Raw genomic sequence first — 23,075 nt, forward strand, 5'->3', positions numbered from 1 at the left:
CGGTTTGAGGCGATATCAGCCCACTGGCGGTGGTCGATGTGGCAGGCACCAAGAGATTTCTTTAGGCAGTCCTTGTACCTCTTCTTTGGTGCACCTCTGTCACGGTGGCCAGTGGAGAGCTCGCCATATAACACGATCTTGGGAAGGCGATGGTCCTCCATTCTGGAGACGTGACCCACCCAGCGCAGCTGGATCTTCAGCAGCGTGGACTTGATGCTGTCGGCCTCTGCCATCTCGAGTACTTCGATGTTAGGGATGAAGTCGCTCCAATGAATGTTGAAGATGGAGCAGAGACAACACTGGTGGAAGCGTTCTAGGAGCCGTAGGTGATGCCGGTAGAGGACCCGTGATTCGGAGCCGAACAGGAGTGTGGGTATGACAACGGCTCTGTATACGCTAATCTTTGTGAGGTTTTTCAGTTGGTTGTTTTTCCAGACTCTTTTGTGTAGTCTTCCAAAGGTGCTATTTGCCTTGGAGAGTCTGTTGTCTATCTCATTGTCGATCCTTGCATCTGATGAAATGGTGCATTCGAGATAGGTAAAGTGGTTGATCGTTTTGAGTTTTGTGTGCCCGATGGAGATGTGGGGGGGCTGGTAGTCATGATGGGGAGCTGGCTGATGGAGGACCTCCGTTTTCTTCAGGCTGACTTCCAGGCCAAACATTTTGGCAGTTTCCGCAAAACAGGACGTCAAGCGCTGAAGAGCTGGCTCTGAATGGGCAACTAAAGCGGCATCGTCTGCAAAGAGTAGTTTGTTTCACTACTCTGTGAAGCAGTTAGATGTGCATTTCCCTGTGCCTCAAGAAACTGAAAAGGAGCAACTGAGATAAATCCTTCAATTTGAGCACTGTTCATGGCCCCTTTTTAGAAATTGTCTGTCATTGTGTATTCAATGATAATTCCTTTGGGTTCAGTTATAATGTCATCCAAGCAGCATGTTGATTGCAACTGCCTTGGGTCAAATGAAAAATAGTGATATAAGTGACAACCATTATCATAGCAGAAATAAAGGGGCAAGGTGACAGTGTCAAAAAATATTTCATGAGGTTGCACATTGAAGTTTTTCAACCATTTAGCGTTCAGAGGAAATTTTAAGATGGAATTCTTTGGTATGCAATTGAGTGGAAAAGTAATTCACTGTGAGCTAATTATTCTTGCACCAGATCAACATGATTGATTTTTTTTTGGCAATAACCTGCTGGTGTTGCTTCAGAAGTAATTGCTTTGAATTTGTTGGAAGAAATAGGGAGACTTGAACATTAAAGTTTGCATGGCACACATGATTTTTAATAAGGCTGTATAATTTAACTTTTAACACACAATAACGAAGTACATTATTTTTAAAGTATTTATCTGTAAACAACCGTGTCACACTCCTTTACAGGAATAGATCAATCTGCATGACAACATCAGCCGGCATCTGGAAAGAAAAAAATTTAAATTAAAGATCATTTGTCAGAATTGGGGAAGGTTTTTGACCTAAAACGTTAATTAACCTCCTGTTCTATTTTCCATAAATGCGACCTAAACAGCCATTTCTAGTATTTTCTGCCTCTATCTTGGATTTTTTAAACTTTTCACATCTGCATGATCATTGATATTCATTACGAAGCTTCACACAGTTGTTATCCTGCTACTTCACATTTTATTTGTGTTGAATTGTAATACCCCTTGCTGTCAGTGTAATGAATGCAGGCAGAATGAATCCTGCTGCTTGTGATCATTGAACACAAATGATTGGCTGGCACCTATTCAGGTAGTGTTAGATGCCAAATGTTTATTGCCAGTTTTTGTGTTAACAAGTGCAGGTGAACCTCAGCATTGTTTCCTCATAAATTGTTTCCATGTTGTATAACAGACCCGTGTGTTATAGATTCAGGGATAAGGACTCTATGTATCTTTCTTGTAAGCCAGGAATGATTCTTTCAGAATTGAAAATGAGTACTTAACTGCAACCAACAATAATTGTCTAAAATTGCTTTGAAATTGTTCCCATAGCTCCACAAAAATCGGATAAAATATCTTCTGTCTGAAACATTAACCCTGCTTCTCTTTTCAGAGATGTTGCCCGATTCTCTGAATGTTTCCAGCACTTTGTGTTTTATTTCAGATATCAATGATCCACAGTTAATTGATTTCCTGTGAAAGGATGTGGTACTGTTGAAAATTGACTTAATCTGGATTAGAGCATTATTGCTTTCATTTCTGGATGTCATAGCATCCATCAGGAAATTCTGTTTTCAGATGCAAGGTTTTTATTTGTTGTAACAGATTCGTATTTTATTTTGAAGTTGCATCTCCAAATGACCTCAACAATGGCACAATAGCCAAAATTAATCTCCCAGTAAGATTTTTCAAAAATATCAGGAAAAAAATATTTATTTACCCAGAGATAATTAGGGTTTGCAAACCTAGTTTTTGAAAAGATGAAGATTACTCAAAAACTGCATTATATATTCATCCTGTAATCTCCCGCAGCCATCAACCTGATGTGTACATGAAAACGAAGAAACCTTTGATGCATCAAATACGAAATAAAACTGAACATGTTGGAAACACATGGCAGGTTGGGCAGCATCCATGGGAAAAGAAATAAAGGAAATGTTTCAGGTCTTGCCTGTGGAAGTCAAGGCCAAGGTAGTTCCCTGCTTCCTCGCCCCAGTACTATTCCAGGCTATGACTGCAGATCTGTGCTTTGTTTCAGCTTTCATTGGGAAGGCCACACAAATTCCATACTAAAGGAGGGAGAATTTCCATCTACTTCTGCTTCTACCAGCAGGAGCAAGCAGATTGGCAAAGGGGCATTTGCTGACATTGTCTGCACTGTAGGCTTTCATTGCCCTGACCTCAGAATTGAAAAGCAGGAAAAAAAATCAATTTGCTGGCAACTTGATATAAAAATCGTAGAGTGCTGGAAATATTCAGCAGGTTAGGCAGTATCAGTGGAGAGAAGTTAACATTTCTGGCCTACATCAGAACTAAAACTTTGTAGTTTTCTAGTAGGAGTGCCTGGCTATCACATTTGCACAGAGAACATTTTTCCTGTGGGCACTTTTCTTCACAGGCAAATCCAGATATCTCTAACCCCCGTAGGGCACACTCTCTCCCCACACCAGCTCCCATTATTGTTGTACCCACCATTCTCCAACTGAAGGAATGTTATGTGGATGATGTTATTCTCCTTTGAAGGGGAGATGATTCCTGAAAGGCTAAATCCCCACAGTTGTGGGAATTTGCAATGGATCAAGAAAATGGATCATGAAAATTGATAAGTGTGTCATTACACAAGAGGCACAACAATGCTTTTCTGTGAATCTCGCCATTAATTCATGTACTTCATGCCATTAAAAGGTCATAAAATAATTTCAAAACCCACAATGTACAATCTGTAAACTTGTGCATTCACAGGTCCTTTTAATATATATCAAAATATTTTTGTTAAAACTTGTATTACAGCCAAATCTACCTCTTCCAAACATAATTTGAATATCTCCAACCAAAACAATTTTGAGCTGCATTGTTAAATTTTAGATTAATTAGTGGTCTAAGCGAGAAAAAAGTGAGGATTTATTTTAAATGAGAGTGCTAGTCTAAAGATTATTTTTGTCCTTCTTATAATTGTAGCCAGATTATGATCTTCTGCCCTTTATTGTGACGAGGCAGTGGCTTATTCCCACTCTGAACCTGTGCTTGATCAAATTAAAGACAATCGATGCTTCCAGCCTGCTGCGATGCAAAAATGGTCCAGTGTACTTCACATCTGGGGCTTTGCTACATGTTGTAATTTTTTTCCCTTGTATTTCACCATGTGTGACTCAGTCTTAATCCTACATTGTTTTATTCAAGATAATGATGTAATAAAACACATTTTGAGGAGATTATTTGAACATAATGGAATTTGTATTCCATTAACCCAACTAAAAGTAGTATTTGAAAATTATTGAGCTTTGACACCAAACATTTCCCAACAGGCACTGAACCCCGAGACTTAGACAGTGATTCCATCAAATTGATTATTTAACAGAATTCTTATTAATTATTTCCTTTGGATCCACCTAAATGAAATTGGATAAATTTTCATTTAGAGGAAAGGTTTTTTAAAATGTGGGGCTAGTAGGATACCTCTTTCAAAGAGACTGGACATGCACGATGGACTAGATGAGTTCATTCAGAGTTGTACATTTCTGTCACCAGAATATGTACTCTTTTCGATTTTTGGTACACCTTTTTAATTATTGGGTGGACTTTGCTCACTTAGTAGTTGAAGATGAGTAATATTCTCACTTTGGATGTCATGGGTACAAGACTACTCGTTCTTTATTCCAAATCCTTAACTTTGCAGTTGCAATTAAAATAAATGATCTTTTGTCTTCAGCTTATGTGACAATGGAACATGAGCTATATCATGTGCTATGGACACTAAATTTTAGCTGTCTTATCACAAAGGAAATAACCACACAATTTTTGTGTGGCCTTTGTATCCCTCCAACAGGTTGAAACAACTCTTGATATCTGCCTGCACATGAAGAATATTTGTACACTGGGTCAAATCTAATGGTAAGTGAAATAAATAGTTTGATAAATTGCACAACACAATTTATTCACCTTGTTTTTTTTTTCATTTGGTTTAATAGATGACAAGTATATTCGTCCACTTACATTTTGGATCATTGGTGATTTTGATGACTCTTTAGGGCGGCAATTGCTGTATGAATCCCTTAAACACCTGGTAAGATATCACATCAAAAGCCACAAGCCTCCCTGTATATCTAACTGGTGATAGCTTTAAGAAATTGGACCACACAAACCAAGGAAGTTTGATATTCATTCTGCAGTTATTAGGCAATTGGCTCTGATGATGAAGTGTTTTGAAAAGATAACTGAATGACTATTTCAAACAGCACCATTGGAAGTAAATATTAGTAGAAACCTAGTGGAAGCCCAATTCATTTCAGCAATAATGCTTACTCGTGAAAAATGATCTTAGATGTTCACTAATACCAGAAGCTAAATAGTATAATTACTGCTTGTTCCCAATTAATATATTAAGAGAAGAAAGAAAAGAAATTGTAAGATGGGATAATCATCTATTTCTGTGGCACTAATACTTTGTTGTGATTACCACTGTGCCACTCTGGGTGCATCTTTAAAAAAAAAAAATCATATTGGTTGAAAATACTTAAGAAATTAGGTTGAGATGATTCGGAAGAAGCACCAAAACATGATCTGAGCAGTTCCCATGGGGCCAGGTTTCTTTGAAGGATGTTCTCACCACTTTCCTACTTAGCACTTGTAGGAAGCCATCAGTCATTAGAGCCACATTGGCCTTGCCAGGCAGAGACAAATCACTCATAACTGTGGCTGTCATTGAAAGGAAAGAGACTCCATAGAGTGCAAGAGAATTCCTTGATTTTTAGAAATAAGACTGGCAAGTCCTGGAATATGGGATTGTGAGTAGGAAGGGGACATATTTGAAGGCCAGTGGTCGATGACGTGGTGGAAGGTGGTTTGGGTTGTCTCTTTCAGAAGTGGAAATCCCTGGATGATGGCCCTACCATCTCATCATACAGGGTATCCCAGCTTTTTTCCACCCAGACTACTAGGTGGAAAAAACTTCCTCAAATCCTCTTTAAATGTTCCATCGCTTATATATATAAAAAAATAAACATTTGCTCTTATCTTTGAAACTTCTTCCATGGGAAATAGATTCTAATTTTCTTCCATCCCTGCACCTCTCAAAATTTTGTGTCCCTCTAAGAGATCCTCCCTCAAACTTGCCAAGAAAAACAAGCTTATCCTGTTTCTCCTCATTACTGAAATTCTGTCCCAGGTAATTTGTGAATCTCCACTGCACCCTCTCCAGTGCAATTGTATATATCTTGGAATCCTATAGTGTGACCACTAAAACTGCTCCAGCCATAATCTAACAAATGCTTATAAAGTTTTATTATAACCTCCCTGCTTTTGTATTCCATGCTGCAGTAAATACAGCTATTCCATACTCCTACACCACCACGATTTGCTCTGCAGCAACCTCCAATGATCTTTGAACTTTTGCAGTCAGGTCCCTCTGTTCCTTGATGTTCCCTGAGGCCCTACCATTAATTTTGTGTCTTCTAGTCTTTTCAGTGCACTCCACACAACCCAATTGGTTTGATCATGACTAAGCAAAGTATCCTGTCAATGGTACGCATGCAATCGGAACATCTGTATATCTAAATTGCAGACATATGTCTGCAGGTGATTATTAAATATTGCATGCTTGTTTTCTGTACCTGTGGAATTATGCACACACTGTTCTTTGCTAATGACCTTACCTGTCTGCTGACAACTTCTGATGGTAATAATTAGCATTATTGCCTCTGAAGAAAAGAGGAGCTGAGTGGTGACTATGCAGTTTTGAAGGAAATAATCAAGGAATTTATGTGTGGGTTTCCATTGAAATCCAAAATTATATGGATAAGTATAAATTGATGTGCTCCATTCCTGACGGCCTCCTGTTCATTGTGTAATGAAAGCTCTTTGTACAGATGGTGTTTGCTCTATAATTTCCCAAGTGACTGGAAAATGCACGATCTTGGCTGTGCTTCTATCACACAGCTGATTCTGAAAACTCAATTGAGTAGACATTTGTGATAATTACTAAGTTCCTTTGGCTTGCTCTTGTAGTTGTTAACATTTGTTTGACAATAATTTGATCCGTGGGCAGAGCTTTGAATGGAAATTCTATCTTAAGATGGTCAACATTTGTTTCATTATGTTGGCAACAGTAAACCATTAATAGAGCTGAGAATTGATATTTTTATTTGGCACGAGTTGAAGGAAGTAGTTTCTTAATTGAAATGGTTTTATTTCTCTGTCTTAGATATTCCAGATGGGAGTTGCTATAGGGTGTCAACAACTATTTCCCATTTCCAAACTTCAGAAGCATCCAGGTCTTTATTGAATTTTAATGCAAATGTGTTGCCCAGAATTTAGCTCAGAGACATGATTATGGGGGTTGAGGTAGAAAATAACTGGAAATCTTGTTTAAAATCTGTGCTATGGTTGGTTGTACAAGGGTGGTGGTGGTGGGAAGAAGGATTGGGCCTCTGCTTTAGTCTTAGACCAGAAGAGAAAGATCATGACCAATGATTGACAAGGGTGGGGGCGACATAATAGGTTGGAATTTTACACCAGCAAATTTGATGCAACTTTTCTTTGACTATTTATTCTCCTATTAGCTTCAGTCTTTTCAAACAAAAGCCAGACAACTTGCCAATCGTTGTGTCACGTCCCCTCCTTTCAACGTCAATGATGTTTTCACGTCATTTATCATTCACCACTTCTGGTGCCGAAGTTTTCAAGTTTTCTTTTAGATTTTTTTTGGTGTGACTTTTGATCTGTTGATTTGTTACTTCTCAGAAATCCAGCAATAACTTGAGAATTGGTTTGATAAACAATCCGATCAATGAACCCACCAAAGAGAACACTGTAATTGCCAGAGCTATTTGGGCTGCACTAAAGACACAAAATGTGAACAATGCCAAGAACTTCATCACCAAATTAACTAAAGAAGAGACTGCACGAGCATTGGCAGAAGGGGCAGATGTAATGGAATTTGCTGTTGGAGTAAGTGATTTTTCTCAGTAATGTGAAACGGGTTAGCACTGTCCTTTTATTTGCTTAGGTTGATTGGTTCCTTGATTTTCTTTGACAATCGGTATTGTAATTTAAAAATAAAAGCATTTCATGTGCAGTAATTGCATAGTGAGATTAGTGTATCAAATTACTCATTTATATTGCCCACTTGGTAGCAGTGACACATGTGCATAGCTCTCCATAAAGAGGGACACTTTGACTCGCGCAATGCCACCCCCTGACCTCCAGTGATGCTGCCATCTATAGGCCTTTGTTGCTTGATGGCAGTGAATTGGTTTGTATCATTTATTCATGAGATACAAACAGTAACATTTTATAACATATGATTGCATTGTTTTATTTCCTTTGCATTATAAACTGAAGTCAGATCAGTGCTGTCAGAAATTAATGTCCGAGCTGATAGGAATTTTTAAAAGATTGCATGTTGATCAATGTGCAAAAGGAACACCCAAAAATGGGCACTCTTGCCTTGGACTGGAATTCCATTCTGTGACAGAAACATGGACAAAAATATTGGATCTAACAAAAGAGAAACCATTTTAATTAATACAAGTATTCAGAAGTTAGTATCATTTGTTCATCCCTGTGTATAGCACACAAAGAAAACTAATTATTCAGCATACTTTTTCTTGAACATTTTTTTAAAAAGTAAATTTTCACAATGTACCTTATATTAAGTTCCCTTTATCAAGGTATGGAAAAACATCAGCAAGTATCTGAATAAAAGAGTGGGCGGTAGGTGTGATCGCAAAGGCAGGAGGTAATAGGTGGCGGAGGGAGGGAGGGGACAGCAGCAAGCAAGGGGAGAAGGGATGGTTCGGTGAATAGAGCGGGAAGATGGGGGAGGAGGGATGGTCGGGGAAGGGAAGTAGTCGGGGTGGGGGGGGGGTGGGGGAAGAGGAGAGCAAGTTTAGTGGAAACCAGAAAAGTCTATGTTCATGCCATCTGGCTGGAGAGTGCCCAGATTGAAAATTAGGTGTTATTCCTTCAATTTACAGGTGGTCTTGGTGGGATAGTATGTAAGGCCATGGACAGACATGTGAGTGTGGGAGTGTGAGACAGATCTCAAATGAATGGCTACTCGGATATCTCTGTCACTGGTGCGGACAGAGCGATGGTGCTCAGCAAGCGATCTTCTAGTCTGCACCCAATCTCTTCAATGTAGAGAAGGCCACAAAGGGAGCATCGGATGCAGTAAATCAATCTTGCTGATATACAAGTGAAATATTGCTTCACTTGAAATGTGCCCCGTACTGTGATGAGGGAAGAGGTGTGGGCGCAAGTGTGGCACCTCCTGCGGCCACAAGGGAGTTCTCAGACACCTCCTATCTACCCCTCCCACAGGACCCCACCACGGCTCAGCAAGCCACTGTCTCCAATACCATCTCCAACCTCTTCACCTCTAGTTACCTCCCTCCAAAGGCCATCAGTCTCATTTGTTCCCATCCCTGCACTGCTCGTTTCTACCTTTTACCCGAGATACACAAACTCAACCATCCAGTTAGACCCATTGTTTCTGCTTGCTCTTGCTCAACCGAACTAGTTTCATCTTATCTCCCCTAGTCCAATCCCTCCCCATCTACATCCGCAATACCTTACATGCCCTCCATCTCTTCACTGACTTCAGATTCTCTGAACTGGATTGCCTCATTTTCACAATGGATGTCCAATCCCTTTATACCTTCATTTCCCCCATACAGAAGGTCTAAAAGCATTTTGCTTCTTTCTGGACCAGAGACCCAACCAGTCATCCTCTAATATCATCCTCCTCTGTCTGGCAGAACTTGTCCTCATTCTAAACAACTTCTCCTTTAACTCAACTCACTTCCTCCAAATCAAAGGATAGCCAAATCAAATGCCTGCCACTTTGTGGGCTTTGTAGAGCAATCCATGCTGCAAGCCTACACAGGCAAGACCCCTCAACGCCTCCTCTGTTATAGTGATGACTACATTCGGCTACCACATGCATCCGCATTGACCTTGCCAACTTCATTTACTTTGTGGCCAACTTCCACCCTGATCTCAAACTCGCCTGGACAATCTCCAACAACACTCTCCCCTTTCTGCATCTCTCTGTCTCCATCTTGGGAGACAAACTTTCACTGACATACCTTACAAAACCACCAACTCTCACAACTACCTCGACTTGACTTCCTCACACCCTGTCCTATGCAAGGATTCTATTCTGTGCTCTCACTTTCTCCATCTCTGCTGAATCTGTTCCCAAGATGAGGTCTTTCAGTGCAGATCTTCTGAAGTGGCTGACTTCTTTCACAAATATGACTTCCCCTCCACACCCATCAACTCTGCCCTCACCCGCATTTCCTCTATTTCCCACTCATCAGCCCTGGCCCCCCTCTCTCTGCCACCAGATGCAATAAACACAGAATCCCCCTTGTCCTCACCTACCACCCCACCAGCCTCCAAATCCAACACATTATCCTCCAGAATTTCCGGCACATAAAACAGGACCCCACCACTAGACACATCTTCCCTCTCACCTCTCTTCCTTCTGTAGGGACAACTCCCTCGTATACTCATCCCTCCCCACCAATTGCCCCATCTGGCACCTACTACTATGGCCACAGGAAATGCCACACTTGCGCACACACCTCCTCCCTCGCCACGGTCTGGGGCCTCAAACAGGCCTTTCAAGTGAAGCAACTCTTCACCTGTATATCTACAGAATTGATTTACTGCATCCGATGCTGCCTTTGAGGACTTCTCTACATCAGAGAGACTGGATGAAGACTGCGAGATCGCTTGCTGAGCACCTTTGCTCCATCCTAACCAGTGACCAAGATCTCCCAGTAGACAACCATTTGAGTTCTGTGTCACACTCCCACACTCACACGTCTGTCCATGGCCTTGTGTACTATCCCACCAAGACCACCCGTAAATTGGAGAAATAACACCCGATCTTCCATCTGGGCACTCTCCAGCCAGATGGCATGAACATAGACTTTTCCGGTTTCTGCTAACCCACTTCCCTTCCCTCCCCCCACTACCCTTCCCCCTTCCAGCTCTCCTTCCCCACTTCCCTTCTCCTCTTACTTGCTGCTGTCCCCTCCCTCCCTTCTTCATCCATTACCTCCTACCTTCACGACCACATCTCCTTCCCTACTTTTTTATTCAGATGCCTGCCGACATTTTTTCATACCTTGATAAAGGGCTCAAGCCTGAAATGTCAGTAATGTATTTTTATCGTTGCTATATATTTGACCTGCTGAGTTTCTCCAGCATTGTGTTTTTACTTCAATCAAGGTGCTTAGAGATTTTTGTGTTTTACTTCTAAGCTTTAGTTCCATCAGTTCTATCAAATACAGATTCCAAAGTTAACGTTTTGCTGTAATTACCTACAAAGTTTAATCATATCTTCAATTTCTGTACTCCAGAGCACAACTTCAGTCCTAGTTTGAATAAAATATATATATGATGTGCTAAAGGCCCATCCACCCTGACTCTTTCAAAGCTCTATCATCTATTGGAAGCTCTGGTTGTTCCATGTTACTGCTGACTCATTGCAACTCTCTGATTGTTGAAGTGTATATTATTTCTGACATAAGATATAGATGCTGTTACTGATCACCCCAATAAAAAAGGACACAATAACAAAATAATAAAGAAAACATAGGATCTGTGGACGTGTGATGGATAAATATAAAAAGATTCACTATCTGAGTGAATATATTGCAGGAAGATGCAAATGCAGCACAAGGTTGGAGAAGAAGAGTTTGAAAAATTTAAGAAAAAAGGAGAAAATCACAACCAAGTCTTCCAAGTGTTCCTTAAATCTCTTTACATGCTTCTCCATCTACCAACCCTGCAGGCAACTTTTCATGAGTCCAGTATAGAATATCAAGGTGATAGTTGTATCTGAAGTGCCATTAGAGTTTATGGAGAATGCACTCAAAAGTGCAACAATGAAAGTTATTCATTTTTTAAATGTATGCATTAGTGACTACCTAAAATAAGTTGTGTAGTTAACAGAGCATGGGCATTCTTTTTCATAGCATCATGTGTTTCTTTTTTCTTTAACCCTTTGGACTCCAGCCATTTTTAACCTTTCATAATATATTCTCAGGACTGGGTCCAAGGGTAACCTACAGTATGAACTCCGGTATGAACCAGCTGGTGGTTGGGTAGAAAACTACTCTCAAAATATAGGGATACCGAGTATATCTGCTTTTCAGTCCCTGAAAACCAGGGCAGAGCTCAGAGAGTTAATTTGTCTGTGACTAATGCAAGGCCTGCCCATTTTATCATTTGCCTTCTGTAGGGAATGGAAAATGAAGAATTCAAAAAGACGTTTGAGAGTGTCGATTTGGATTTCATTTTGTCACATCGTTCTTTTTGCAAGGATGTAGTGAAGCTAAACAGAGGGCAGAGAGCCATCATCAGTAATGGACGAGTAAGTAGTTTGTTTTTATTGGAAATAAATTTCCTGAGGTGTTCAGATTCTTATTTGGTACTTAGCACACTGTTCAACACATTGATATTGTTGAAGTGACTTCTTGATAGAGAGACCTGGATCAGAAAATGGTTTTTACTTTTGCTTGAATGTTTTCAAGTTCTGTGTCACTCTTTTGCACTGGCTGCATCTCCAACTTTGCTCTCAACAAGCTGCTGTGCAAGAGAAATTTGGAAACATACAATCTGATTCTCTCAGACCAATAAAGCACCTACTATCCCACATTTAATCTAGGGACCAAGTATTCTCTTGATCCCTCCTTTTCCAACCCCTGTCCTTTATCAAAATTTTCTTTCATGACCTCATCGCTTCTGCTTGACAGGTTCAATGCTAGCTCCTCTTCCAACTAAATTCAATCAGTTAAAAACACTGTTGTCCCCTTTTTTCCACCTACAGTAATTCCCTCGCTCCTTTTAGTTCTATTCCAACAGATCCATAAGTACTCTGAGGTCCTTTCCATAATTTCTAAACCGGCTCCACCACCAAGCTTGCCTGGTGCAGAGGGTGGCTAGACACCCTGCAGAATGAAAAACAAGATGAACATTCTCATAGGGTCAACGGCCATGCCATGAATCACGGAAAACGCGTGTATCAAAAGGATAGGCAGGTAAGCAGAGGGAGTGCCATGCTGTGGCTCTGTTGGTAGGGAACAACATTAAATTGCAAGAAAGAGGTGACATAGGATCAGAAGATGTAGAATCATTGTGGGTTGAGTTAAGAAATGCCAAGGGTGAAGAGACATAATTGGCAGAGATATATAGACTTCCAGTAATCAGGATGTGAACAACAAATTACAACAGTAAATAGAAAAGGTGTGTCAGAGGGGAATGTTATAGTAGTTACGGGGGATTTTAACATACAAGTAGATTGGGAAAACCAGGTTGGGACTGGATCTCAAGAGAGAGTTTTTGTAGAAAGCCTACAAGATGGCTTTTAGAGCAACTTGTTGTTGAGCCCGTGAGAGGATCCGCTGTATTGAATCGGGTGTTGTGTAATGCACCTGAGGCGATTAGAGAATTTTGAGTAGAGGAACTATTCGGGGGCACTAATCACAATGTAATTTAAGATTTAACAAGGAGAAAATAAAGTCAGGGGTGTCAATATTTTAGTGGAGTAAAGGGAATTACAGTGGCATGAGAGAGGAACTGATCAAAGAAGATCGAAAGGGGGCACCAGTTGGGAAGACTGCAATGGATGGAGTTTCTGCAAGGAATGAGGAAGCTGCAGGATAAATACAATAAAGAGTAAATGTCCAAATGGAAAAAATGTCCCAACTGTGGCTGACAAGGGAAGTCAAAGCCAATGTAAAAGCAAAACAGGGCATGCAAAGAAGCCAAAATTAGTGGAAAGATAGAGGATTGAGATGCCTTTAAAAACTTGCAGAATGTAACTAAAAAAATTCATAAGGAGGGAAAAGATGAAGTATGAAAGTAGGCTAGTAAATAAATCAAAAGGGATACAAAAAGCTTCTTCAAGTATGTAAAAGAGAGGTGAGAGTGAATATAGGACCATTAGAAAATGACACTGGAGAAATAATAATCGGAGACGAGGAACTAAATGAGTATTTTGCAACTCTGCAGTATGTCAGATCTCGATGGGTATCAGGGAAGGAGAAGATGGTCAGGAAGCTGAATGGTCTAAGGGTGGATTACACCCTCTAGTTCTGAAAGAAGTAGTGGTAGAGATCGTGGAGGCATTGGTAATTACCTTTCAGGAATCAATAGTTTCTGATGAGGTCCAAAAAGACTGGAAAATTGCAATTATGAAGAAGGGAGGGAGGCAGCAGAAAGGTCAACCTGACATTAGCAGTTGGGAAGATGTTGAAGTCTATAGTCAAGGGTGAGGTTACTGATTACTTGAGGCACATGACAAGATAGACCAAAGCCAGCATGATTTCCTTGAGGGAAAGTCTTGCTTGACAAACCTATTAGAATTCTTTGAAGAAGTGACAAGAAGGCTAGATAAAGGAGATTCAGTGGATGTTGTGTTTTTGGGTTTTCAGAAGGCCTTTGAGAAAGTGCGCTAATGAGCCCACCTAACAAGAACCCATGGTACAACAGAAAACATATTAGCGTGGGTAGAACATTGGATGATTGACAAGAATTAGAGTCAGAATACAGGATTCATATTCTGGTTGGCTTCCAGTTGCTAGTGGTGATCCATAGAGGACAATGTTGGGGTCACCTCTTTTTTTTTTTCTTGTTGTATATTAATGATTAAAATTATGAAATGAATGGCTCTGCAGCTAAGTTTGAAAATAATGTGAAGATAGGTAGAGGATCAGGTAGTGTTGAGGAAACAGGGAGGCTGCAGAAAGAGAATGGGCAGAGAGGTGGCAAATAAAATAGTGTTGGAAAATGTATGGTAATGCACTTTGATAGAAAAATAAATAGGCAGACATTTTTAAATGGGGAGAAAATTGAGCATACCCAGATGCAAAGGGACCTGGGAGTCCTCTTGCAGGATAGCCTGAAAGTAAATTTGCATGTTGAATCAGTGGTTAAGAAGGCAAATACAATGTTGACATTCATTTCAAGGGAGAAGAGAATATAAGAGCTGGGATGTGAGGTTGAAGCTTTATAAGGCTGGTGAGACCTCAGAGTAGTGTGAGCAGTTGTGGGCTCCTCATTTAAGAAAGGAGGTGCTGACATTGGGTAGGTTTCAAAGGAGCTTCATAAGGATGATTCCGGGAATGAGAGAGTTATCATAAGAGGAGCGTTTGACAGCTCTTGGCCTGTATTCGTTGAGATTTGGGAGAATGAGGGGAGATCTCATTGAAACATTTTGAATGTTGAAAGGCATGGACAGAGTAGATTATTTCCCATGGTGGGAGAGTGTGGGACAAGGGGGCATAACTTCAGGATTGAAAGGTGTCGACTTAGAACAGAGATGTGAAGGGATTTTGTCAGCCACAGAATGGTAAGTCTGTGGATTTTTTTTTTGCCACAGAAGGTGTGGATGCCAGGTGAATGGGTGTATTTAAGACAATGTTTGGAAGGTTCTTGATTAGTCAGGACATCAAAGGTTATAGGGAGAAGACTGGGTAGCGGGGCTGAATGCGTAAGTGGATCAGCTCATGATCAAATGGCAGGGCAATCTTGATGGGCTGAATAGCCTATTTCTGTTCCTAACGGTCTTGTGCTACCATTAGTGAAGTCAGTAGAACATTACACTTCTGACATCTAGAAATCTCAATTCATTTTTCTGCCTTTCTATTTCCTTATATCCCGACTCTCCATATTTCCCCCTTATCGCTGTATCCACATTTTCCTTCTTCAACAACTTAAATATCTGCCAGCAATCCATAAATGTACATGTTGGACCATTGTGGTTGGTTTAAAAAAAGTTTTTTCTGACCTAGTAAGCCCTTCAGACTCCTCAACTATGTAGATCTGATGGGTTTTCTATTATTGTATTTATTTTGTGTGCTGCCATCTGTTGTAAAAGAGTTTACACCAAAAGTTCCCAAACTCCTGCACTCTTGAAATTAATGCAGCTGTCTACAGTCAATAAGTTTATGGAGCTCAATTTCTTGAATGGAATACCAAGCACAAAGGCCTATCAGAAAAGTGAAGCATTAATCAGTGTTTAATGGAGAGAAGGCTCATGTGTAGAAACCAGAAATTATGAAGTAATAAGAGTTAATAAAAGTGAAAAACATGGTGCAAGGAAGTTTAGGAAAAGTGCTACTCAAAAATGACCAAAGATTTGTAAAACAAAAATAAGCAAATAATTGAATGTTTATTATATACTGTCATTTTTATATAGAAGAATATATATAAATCTAGAAAAAAAGAAAATCTATTTACCTCATTTATTTTCACTTTCCACCTGCCTTCAGATAATTTATAAAAAATGGAGTCTTTTCATCTCAGCTTGAAACTTCAGTTGAAGTTTTAAACCTACAATATTGCCATTTTATGGCACTGAGATTAAATCACAGCCATTACTTAATTGACAGGAATTTTTATCTCAAAGATGTCAATTATCCAGTGAGTGTCCAAAAGCATAATATTCTACCTTTAAAATTCTGACAGATTGTTGGCCCACTGGAAGAAACTGAAATTTTCAATCAGAATGACTTTCACCTCCTGGAGAGTATTGCTTTTGAGGCAGCAGAGAAGATCAAAATGAAGGTTCAAATGCTATCCATTGAGGAAGATCTGTGAGTTATTTTAATTATTATATGAGCAATTTTGTCGTAGTTTCAACCAAGATACCCAGGGGATTGAACAACTAAATTCACGGTGTTGAATGTTTGTTCTGAAATATTAATATCCTTTCTCAATTTTGTAATGAGATATGTTTTGAAGAATAAAAATAGACATGTCATTGAATTATACATTTTATAGCTACTTTCTGATTATAGTAAAATCCCCATTATCTGGGACCTATGGGAATCATGAATGTGAGATATACACATTTTCTGGTTGACTGAGACTCCAAAGGCTAATTAAGAATGCACTATTTAAAAGACAGTGCAAAATGTGAAATTTTTGGGGGGGAAAATATCAGTATTGTTTAATGATGTAATGATGTAAAGTTCACTTAAATCAGGTAATTTGTGTAACTTACAAAATGTAAATTCAAACCTGTGTCACTGGCACTGTAACAGCGTTGCACTAACTGCTACCTAACCATGCTGCTGTCGTAATGAGCTCCTCTCTCCCCCCCCCCCCCCCCCGCCCCCCCACCTTTACCCCAAGCTGTACTAATATACTTAATAATATAATAATAAAGACAAAGACTTACCAGGCAGGGAAATGGAGCACTATCGGGTGGCTCTTCATCCTGGCTGCTGATATTTTATTCAAACCCAACTTTATTGAAACTTTATTCAAACAGCTGCTGTGGCTGGGGCACTCCGCTAGCTGAATGTTTGCTCCCAAGGGCTTGTGTGTTGCTTTGGAGAAACTTTACTTTTACAATTTTAAACTTTTAAAATTGATTTATTTCCTTGGTTATTTTGCCAGTTGTTTGCTTCCAGCTGATTGAATGCAAGATAATGGGGATGTTACTGTATTTTCTATATTACACAGCATAGTTGAAATTGGTGAACTACAGTACAAAAATATGCAGGAAAATAAAACCTTTTGTCAAGTTGACAATAAACAAAATATGTTTTTAATTTGGATGAAGTTAATGATCAGAAAATTATGGTGGATTTGTATTATTTCTAGGCCATTCCCTGCCACTGGATTATAGTTCCTCTCAATTAAAACTCTGACCTTTTACCATCTTCAGTAGCCTGGCTTTAATTGTTCATGGTTTGTTTGCACTCATCAGCAATCTCAACAAAAGTCTTATGTGAATGAGGAATTGGTGCTTGTTGTGATAAGAGCCTTAAACAGACAAGTTTGTGAACATGTCATCTTGTCTGCTGAGTGTGAGATTTAAGCAAACTGAAGTGACCAGTAAAGGAGTAGCAAATTTAATATAGGAGCTAGTGGAGTTGTTCAAGTGAACCGGTACGGACTTGAAGGGCCGACATGGCCTGTTTCCGTGCTGTAAACGGTTATATGGTTATAATTTGATGAAGCCAAAAAAAAAAGAAATGGAAGATCAGATGTTGGAGAACGACATGAAGGTTCAGGGGAAGAAAGGTAAAAAAGAGCAGAAAGGGGGAAAAATCTGATTTATAAGAATCTGTACATTGGCAGATGGTTCTTAAATGATAAGATTCAGCCTGAAGGATCTTGGAATACTTTGGTGGCAGTCTTCGAAAGAACACATTACTTGAACTATGGTTGAAGGATTCTTAAAAGTATCAAAAGTAAATATTTTGCTTGAACATTTCAAGAAAATTAGGAGCTTCCAATGGGAAATGGTAGCTGCATGAGAACTGTGTGCCTATCAGCCTGGCAAATGTGGCTCATTTGCCATCTGAGATCATGCTCACATTCTTTTTCATTGTGTAAGTTTTGGATATTTTGATGTATAGTATTTGCTGCTCTCCACTGTGGAGAATTGTTTTGTGCATCGTTGAATGTGTTCTGTCATATTTCATAATGGCATTAAATGATTAGTAATATCTCCTGTCCATTCTTACACTTGGATCTTTAATTGAATTGGATATTTTGTTATTGTTATCTAAATTCAATTGCATTCATTTCTTTTAGTTGTGTTGGTTGCATCACAGTGGGACACCTTGCTGTTCTAAGCCTCTACTTTGGCCTTTGATCCCACAGAGCACCTGCATTCAGCATGTCACTGTTTCATGTCAGATAAATCTATCTGCCATGATCCAGTTTGTACTAAATTCAGACAACTCAGTTACCTTTTTTATGCACCTCATGACATTGTAATTCTATGTGTCTTCCTTCTGCTTCCAGATGACATCTATTCCATTACCTTTATCAGTATTCCCCTGTTCTTTTATCAAGATAAATCACTTCCCGCTCTCCATAGACCCCCCCCCCCACCCTTAAACGAGGCAGTATCTGCCTCTGCCAGGTTTTTTTTAAATCTTGATTTTCAGAAATGGTCAGAGGCTATTGAAATGCTTAATTTACTTGAGCACTCTTGCCTTTGTATTATCCTCTGTCCTCCAAAATTATGAGCAGTGTCACGCTCGTGTACTTAGAATATGAGATTAATGATCTTGGGGTTCAGATGATGACAAATTTTCTGCATTATTTGCACTTTCCCAAACATTGCTGTTCATTTACTAGTAGAGATATGTATTGTATTATTCTATTGCAAGCAACTATTTAGATGTACAGGTCCGACGTACAATTTTTCAAAGTTATGATGGTTTGGATCTGTACTTTCAATTTTAAATTCCGATCTGTTCCCCTGCTTGCAATATGCAGTTATGCTACTCACCATCCAGCAATTAATGCTTCAAACATTCTTCATGCCCAGTGTGCTTTCAGCTGTGTACGTTATTTTTTTTTCCAGCATGGAATAAAGGTATTCAAAATTCAATTATAAAAAATGGTAGGTGTGGTATTCTTTTTCAACTTGCTCTTTTCTCTTTACTTAAGTTGAGGAACACCTGCATTGCTTATTCTGTAACATCCTAAACGGAAAAGAAAAAAAAATTTGCAGCAGTCAAGCATGTGTTATCTGTGGGGAGCTGTTAAGACTAAAGTTAAGGTATTAAAGATCATTGAATAGGAATGCCACTAGTGGAGGAATGGTGAATTTTTGATATTGGGCAAAACTCAAGTTTTCATCTGCTGAAAATTGGAGGATGAAATGCAGAAAGAAGTGAATGTACAGATGAACTATCCATCCCATAGTGAGTCAAAATCAGCCAGAGGGTATGCCTTTGATCTGGAAGTGGCATTCGATCAAATGAAAAGGGCACGGAGCTCAAATAAGATTTTTTTTTCTCCAAGTAGTTGTGGCTGTTATTGTGAACTTTGAAGTTAAGGTGAGTGACATATTTTTGAATTTGGCCATGCAATCCAGACATGACATAGAGAATTATTTGACCTTTTGATACATCTCTGCTTTAACCAGAATTTGTCATCTTCTGAATTTTTTGGACCTTGTATATAATTAGCTAATCCCTGATTTTAGTACATTTGTGTTTTGCTATCATAAAAAAAAAATATTTCTGCATATACTTTATTTATGGTACTTAAATATTTGCTTTAATATATGCATGTATTTTAGATGCTAGTTGACCAAAAGCCAAAATGAGGTGCACTTCAGCAGATAAGGTGAAGGAGAATCTTAAGAGATTCAATAAGTATGTTGAGACCAAAAGAGTTACTTGCGAGAGAATATGACTCTCAAAGGATTATTTTGGTCACCAATGAGTGAAGCCATGGGAGATGGGTGAGGTCTTCATTGGATACTTCTCATCTGCATATATTGTGGAAAAAATAATGAAAGCTCCAAATTTACCCCAGAGAACAATGATTCCTGGAAATATCAACATTACTAAAGAAAAGGTGATAGCAGTCTCAAGGCACTAAGGATCCTCAGAATATGATCAAATGCATCTGAGAACTTTGTGAGAAGCATGGGAAAAATAGATTGGATCAGATTTATGTACCTTTCTTAATCGCAGTGAAGAATCGAAGAACTGGAAGTGGCTAATGTTGTGCCTTTATTCAAGAAGGGCTTCTAGGACAAGCTAGGAATCTCGAGGCTAGTGAACTGATCATTAGTGGTGGGAAAGTTACAAGAGGAAATTCTGACAGACCGGATTTGTCTGCATTTTGAAAGGCAGACACATTAGGGATAGCCATCAGAACTTTATACGTGGGATATAGCGTCTCACAAATTTGAGCTATTTTGAAAAGGTGATCAAGAAGATTGATGAGATGAGGGAAGTAGAGGTTGTCTACAAAGGCCTTTGACAGAATCCCGTATGGTAAAGTGGTAAAGTTCAGATCACGTACATGGTGAGCTTGTCAATTGGATACAAAATTGGTTTTGTGGAAGGAGTCAGAGAGGGAGTGGTGTTGAGGGTTGGTTTTCAGATCTGAGGCCTGTGATAAGTGGTGTGCCACAGGGATCGGTGCTGGGTCCACTGTTGTTTGTCATTAATATTACAATTTGGAGGAGAATGTGGGAGGCATGATAAGCTTGCAGTTTATACGAGAACTGTTGCTGTGTAGCAAAGATTAAAAAAGTATCCTGATGAATTAGAAAATGGCAAAGGAATGGCAGATGAAATTTTGCTCTGACAAGTGTAAAGTGATGCAGTTTGGTCATTTAAACCAAGGCACGACATACACAATGAATGAAAGAGTCCTGGGAGGATTGCAGAACAGAGAGAACCAGGCAGTACAAGTATGTAGTTCCCAGAAAATGGCGACACAGGTAGACAGGTGGTGAAGAAGGTTTATAGCCCTCTTGCTTTCATGGGATGGGGCACTGATGATGTCATGTTATGGCTCTACAAGACACTGATGAGACCACATCTGGAATATTGTATGCCAGTGTATTTGTTAAACGTTAGGAAGAATATAATTAAGCCAAAGAAGGTGCAGGAAAGATCAGAAGGATCTATTTTTCTTATTTTTTTAAATTATATTTTATAATATATATACACATATACGTACACACACACATCAAAAAGTGTAAGGGCAAGAAAATATGCTGTACAGGTACAGAATAATTACAATGTAGCCTAGAATAAAATGAACATCGCAACTAATAATAAACAAACAGACAGAATTTAACATTATATTTCTTGTTCCTGCAGAAAAAAAACCAAAAAAGACTGTAACTAATTTATCCTAAATCTTTAGCACCTAAACTAAAAAAATTTAAAAGTTGCTGGGACGCCTTAAACCAACAAAAGGGTAACAGTAATGGAATGTTGGTGAATTGCCTTATATGTAAATAAGTAAGTTCAGGAAGAGACTACAAACACTTCATATGTTACATACAAAACAATAAACCATGGTATTATTCATTAAACATTAAAATATTCCATAAAAGTGTGCTGCATTTTATTAAACTTCAGTTTTCAAAACATTGGATCTAATCTTTGAGGTTCAAGCCTGATAAGGTTTGGGTCGTTCATTGAGCATAACTGGGAGGATTAGAGTCCTTCCATCTTAGCAAAATATATCTTATAGCCATTAAAGTGGCAAAAGCTATCACATGACAATCCAACACCGATAATCGCCCGTTCTCGATCTATAAAGCTGTAATGGGAATAGTAGCCAAGAAAATATGGGAAAATGCATTAAAAGTTTCCTTCCAAGAGTGGTATAATGCTGAACAGGACCAAAGCATATGAAATAAGGAAACAACCCCATTACGACATCTGTAACATACAGGGTTGATAGTAGGAAAAATCTTAGCTAATTTATCTTTGTATAAATGTGCTCTATGTACAATCTTCAATTGAAAAAGTGAATGACGTGCACAAATCAATGGGCCAATTTTAAACACTTGGTCCATATATCCTTAAAAAGAATAATTTGTAAGTTGCTCTCCCAAGCACTCTTAATTTTATTCATAGAAATGCATTTTATTTTTGAAATTAATCCATAATTGAATCCTATTAAACCCTTTTGACAGGGATTTAACTTGAAAAAATGTCAATACAGTTACTATCAGGGGAGAACAGAAAAATAGTAACTTGGTTTCTCAGAAAATCTCTAACCTGTAAATATCTAAAAAAAAATAGAAATTAGGGAGATTAAATTTATGTGACAAATGCTCAAAGGTCATAAAACAGCCGTCTACAAATAAATTTAAAAAATGAAGTGATACCCTTTTCTCTCCATTTATGAAAAACATGATCAAGGCAAGATGAAGGGAAAAAGAAGTGATTAATAATCGGAGCTGTTTCAGAAGGATTTTGGCAGGATTGGTGGTCTTGGTTTAAAAGGTTGACCTTGGATAGGCTGCGACTATTTCCCTGGATTGAAAGAGGGATTAGGGAGAGGATCACTATCTTTTTTTTCCCAGGGTGAGAGAGGGCAAAACTGGACAGAGCTTTAAGATAAGAGGGGGAACAAAATAAAGGAGACTTCAGACAGAGAGCAGTGGAACGAGGAACCAGAGGAAGTAGTGGAGGTGGATCAAATGCAATATTTAAAAGATAATTGGACAGGTCCATGAATGGGTTGGATTTCGAGGGATGTGAGCCAAAAGCAGGCAAATGGGACTTGCCCATCTTTGGGGCGATGGGCCTTTTTCTATGTCGTATGACTTTACACCAAGTCTAACGTTTATCTTTTTTTATACAAATTTGTTTTTTGCCTGTTTTAAGACAACTTGAACTTTTTACTGAATAATATTGAAGTGATGTGAATTCCAAATGATTAATTATGTGCTTACCTTCATTTATAGAGTACTTTCGTTTTCTCAAATTGAGATGATGATTCTTAATTATTTGCTTGCAATGTGAAAATGCTATGTAAAGATCTGGGAAAATAAAATTATATAATATTGATAGAGAATCTTCATTAATGGATCAAATCTCAGACTGGGCTTGGCAATTAAGTATTTTTCTGCTTTCATTTGGCAACTGGACTTACTAATCAT

At 38.9% G+C, this 23,075-nt stretch overlaps 1 protein-coding gene and 1 long non-coding RNA gene across 3 annotated transcripts in view; one reads left to right on the forward strand and one right to left on the reverse strand.

Moving 5' to 3' along the window:
* The window catches only part of uggt1 (UDP-glucose glycoprotein glucosyltransferase 1), a 149,312-nt gene that overhangs the window by 77,200 nt on the left and 49,037 nt on the right, over window positions 1-23,075 (forward strand). For both annotated transcript variants that reach the window (XM_069896581.1, XM_069896582.1), the window contains 4 exons: window positions 4,633-4,727; window positions 7,403-7,609; window positions 11,919-12,050; window positions 16,148-16,275. In XM_069896581.1, the coding sequence (XP_069752682.1) occupies window positions 4,633-4,727; window positions 7,403-7,609; window positions 11,919-12,050; window positions 16,148-16,275 (562 nt within the window). The remainder of the gene's footprint in view (window positions 1-4,632; window positions 4,728-7,402; window positions 7,610-11,918; window positions 12,051-16,147; window positions 16,276-23,075) is intronic.
* LOC138742318 (uncharacterized) lies at window positions 1,236-22,953 on the reverse strand. The gene is made up of 4 exons (XR_011344052.1): window positions 22,869-22,953; window positions 18,936-19,131; window positions 16,863-17,097; window positions 1,236-1,418 (listed from the first exon to the last, which is right to left on the reverse strand). It is a non-coding gene; the product is annotated as an uncharacterized lncRNA (long non-coding RNA).

This window comes from Narcine bancroftii, chromosome 9, assembly GCF_036971445.1.
Source record: "Narcine bancroftii isolate sNarBan1 chromosome 9, sNarBan1.hap1, whole genome shotgun sequence".
Taxonomy (NCBI): Eukaryota; Metazoa; Chordata; class Chondrichthyes; order Torpediniformes; family Narcinidae; genus Narcine; species Narcine bancroftii.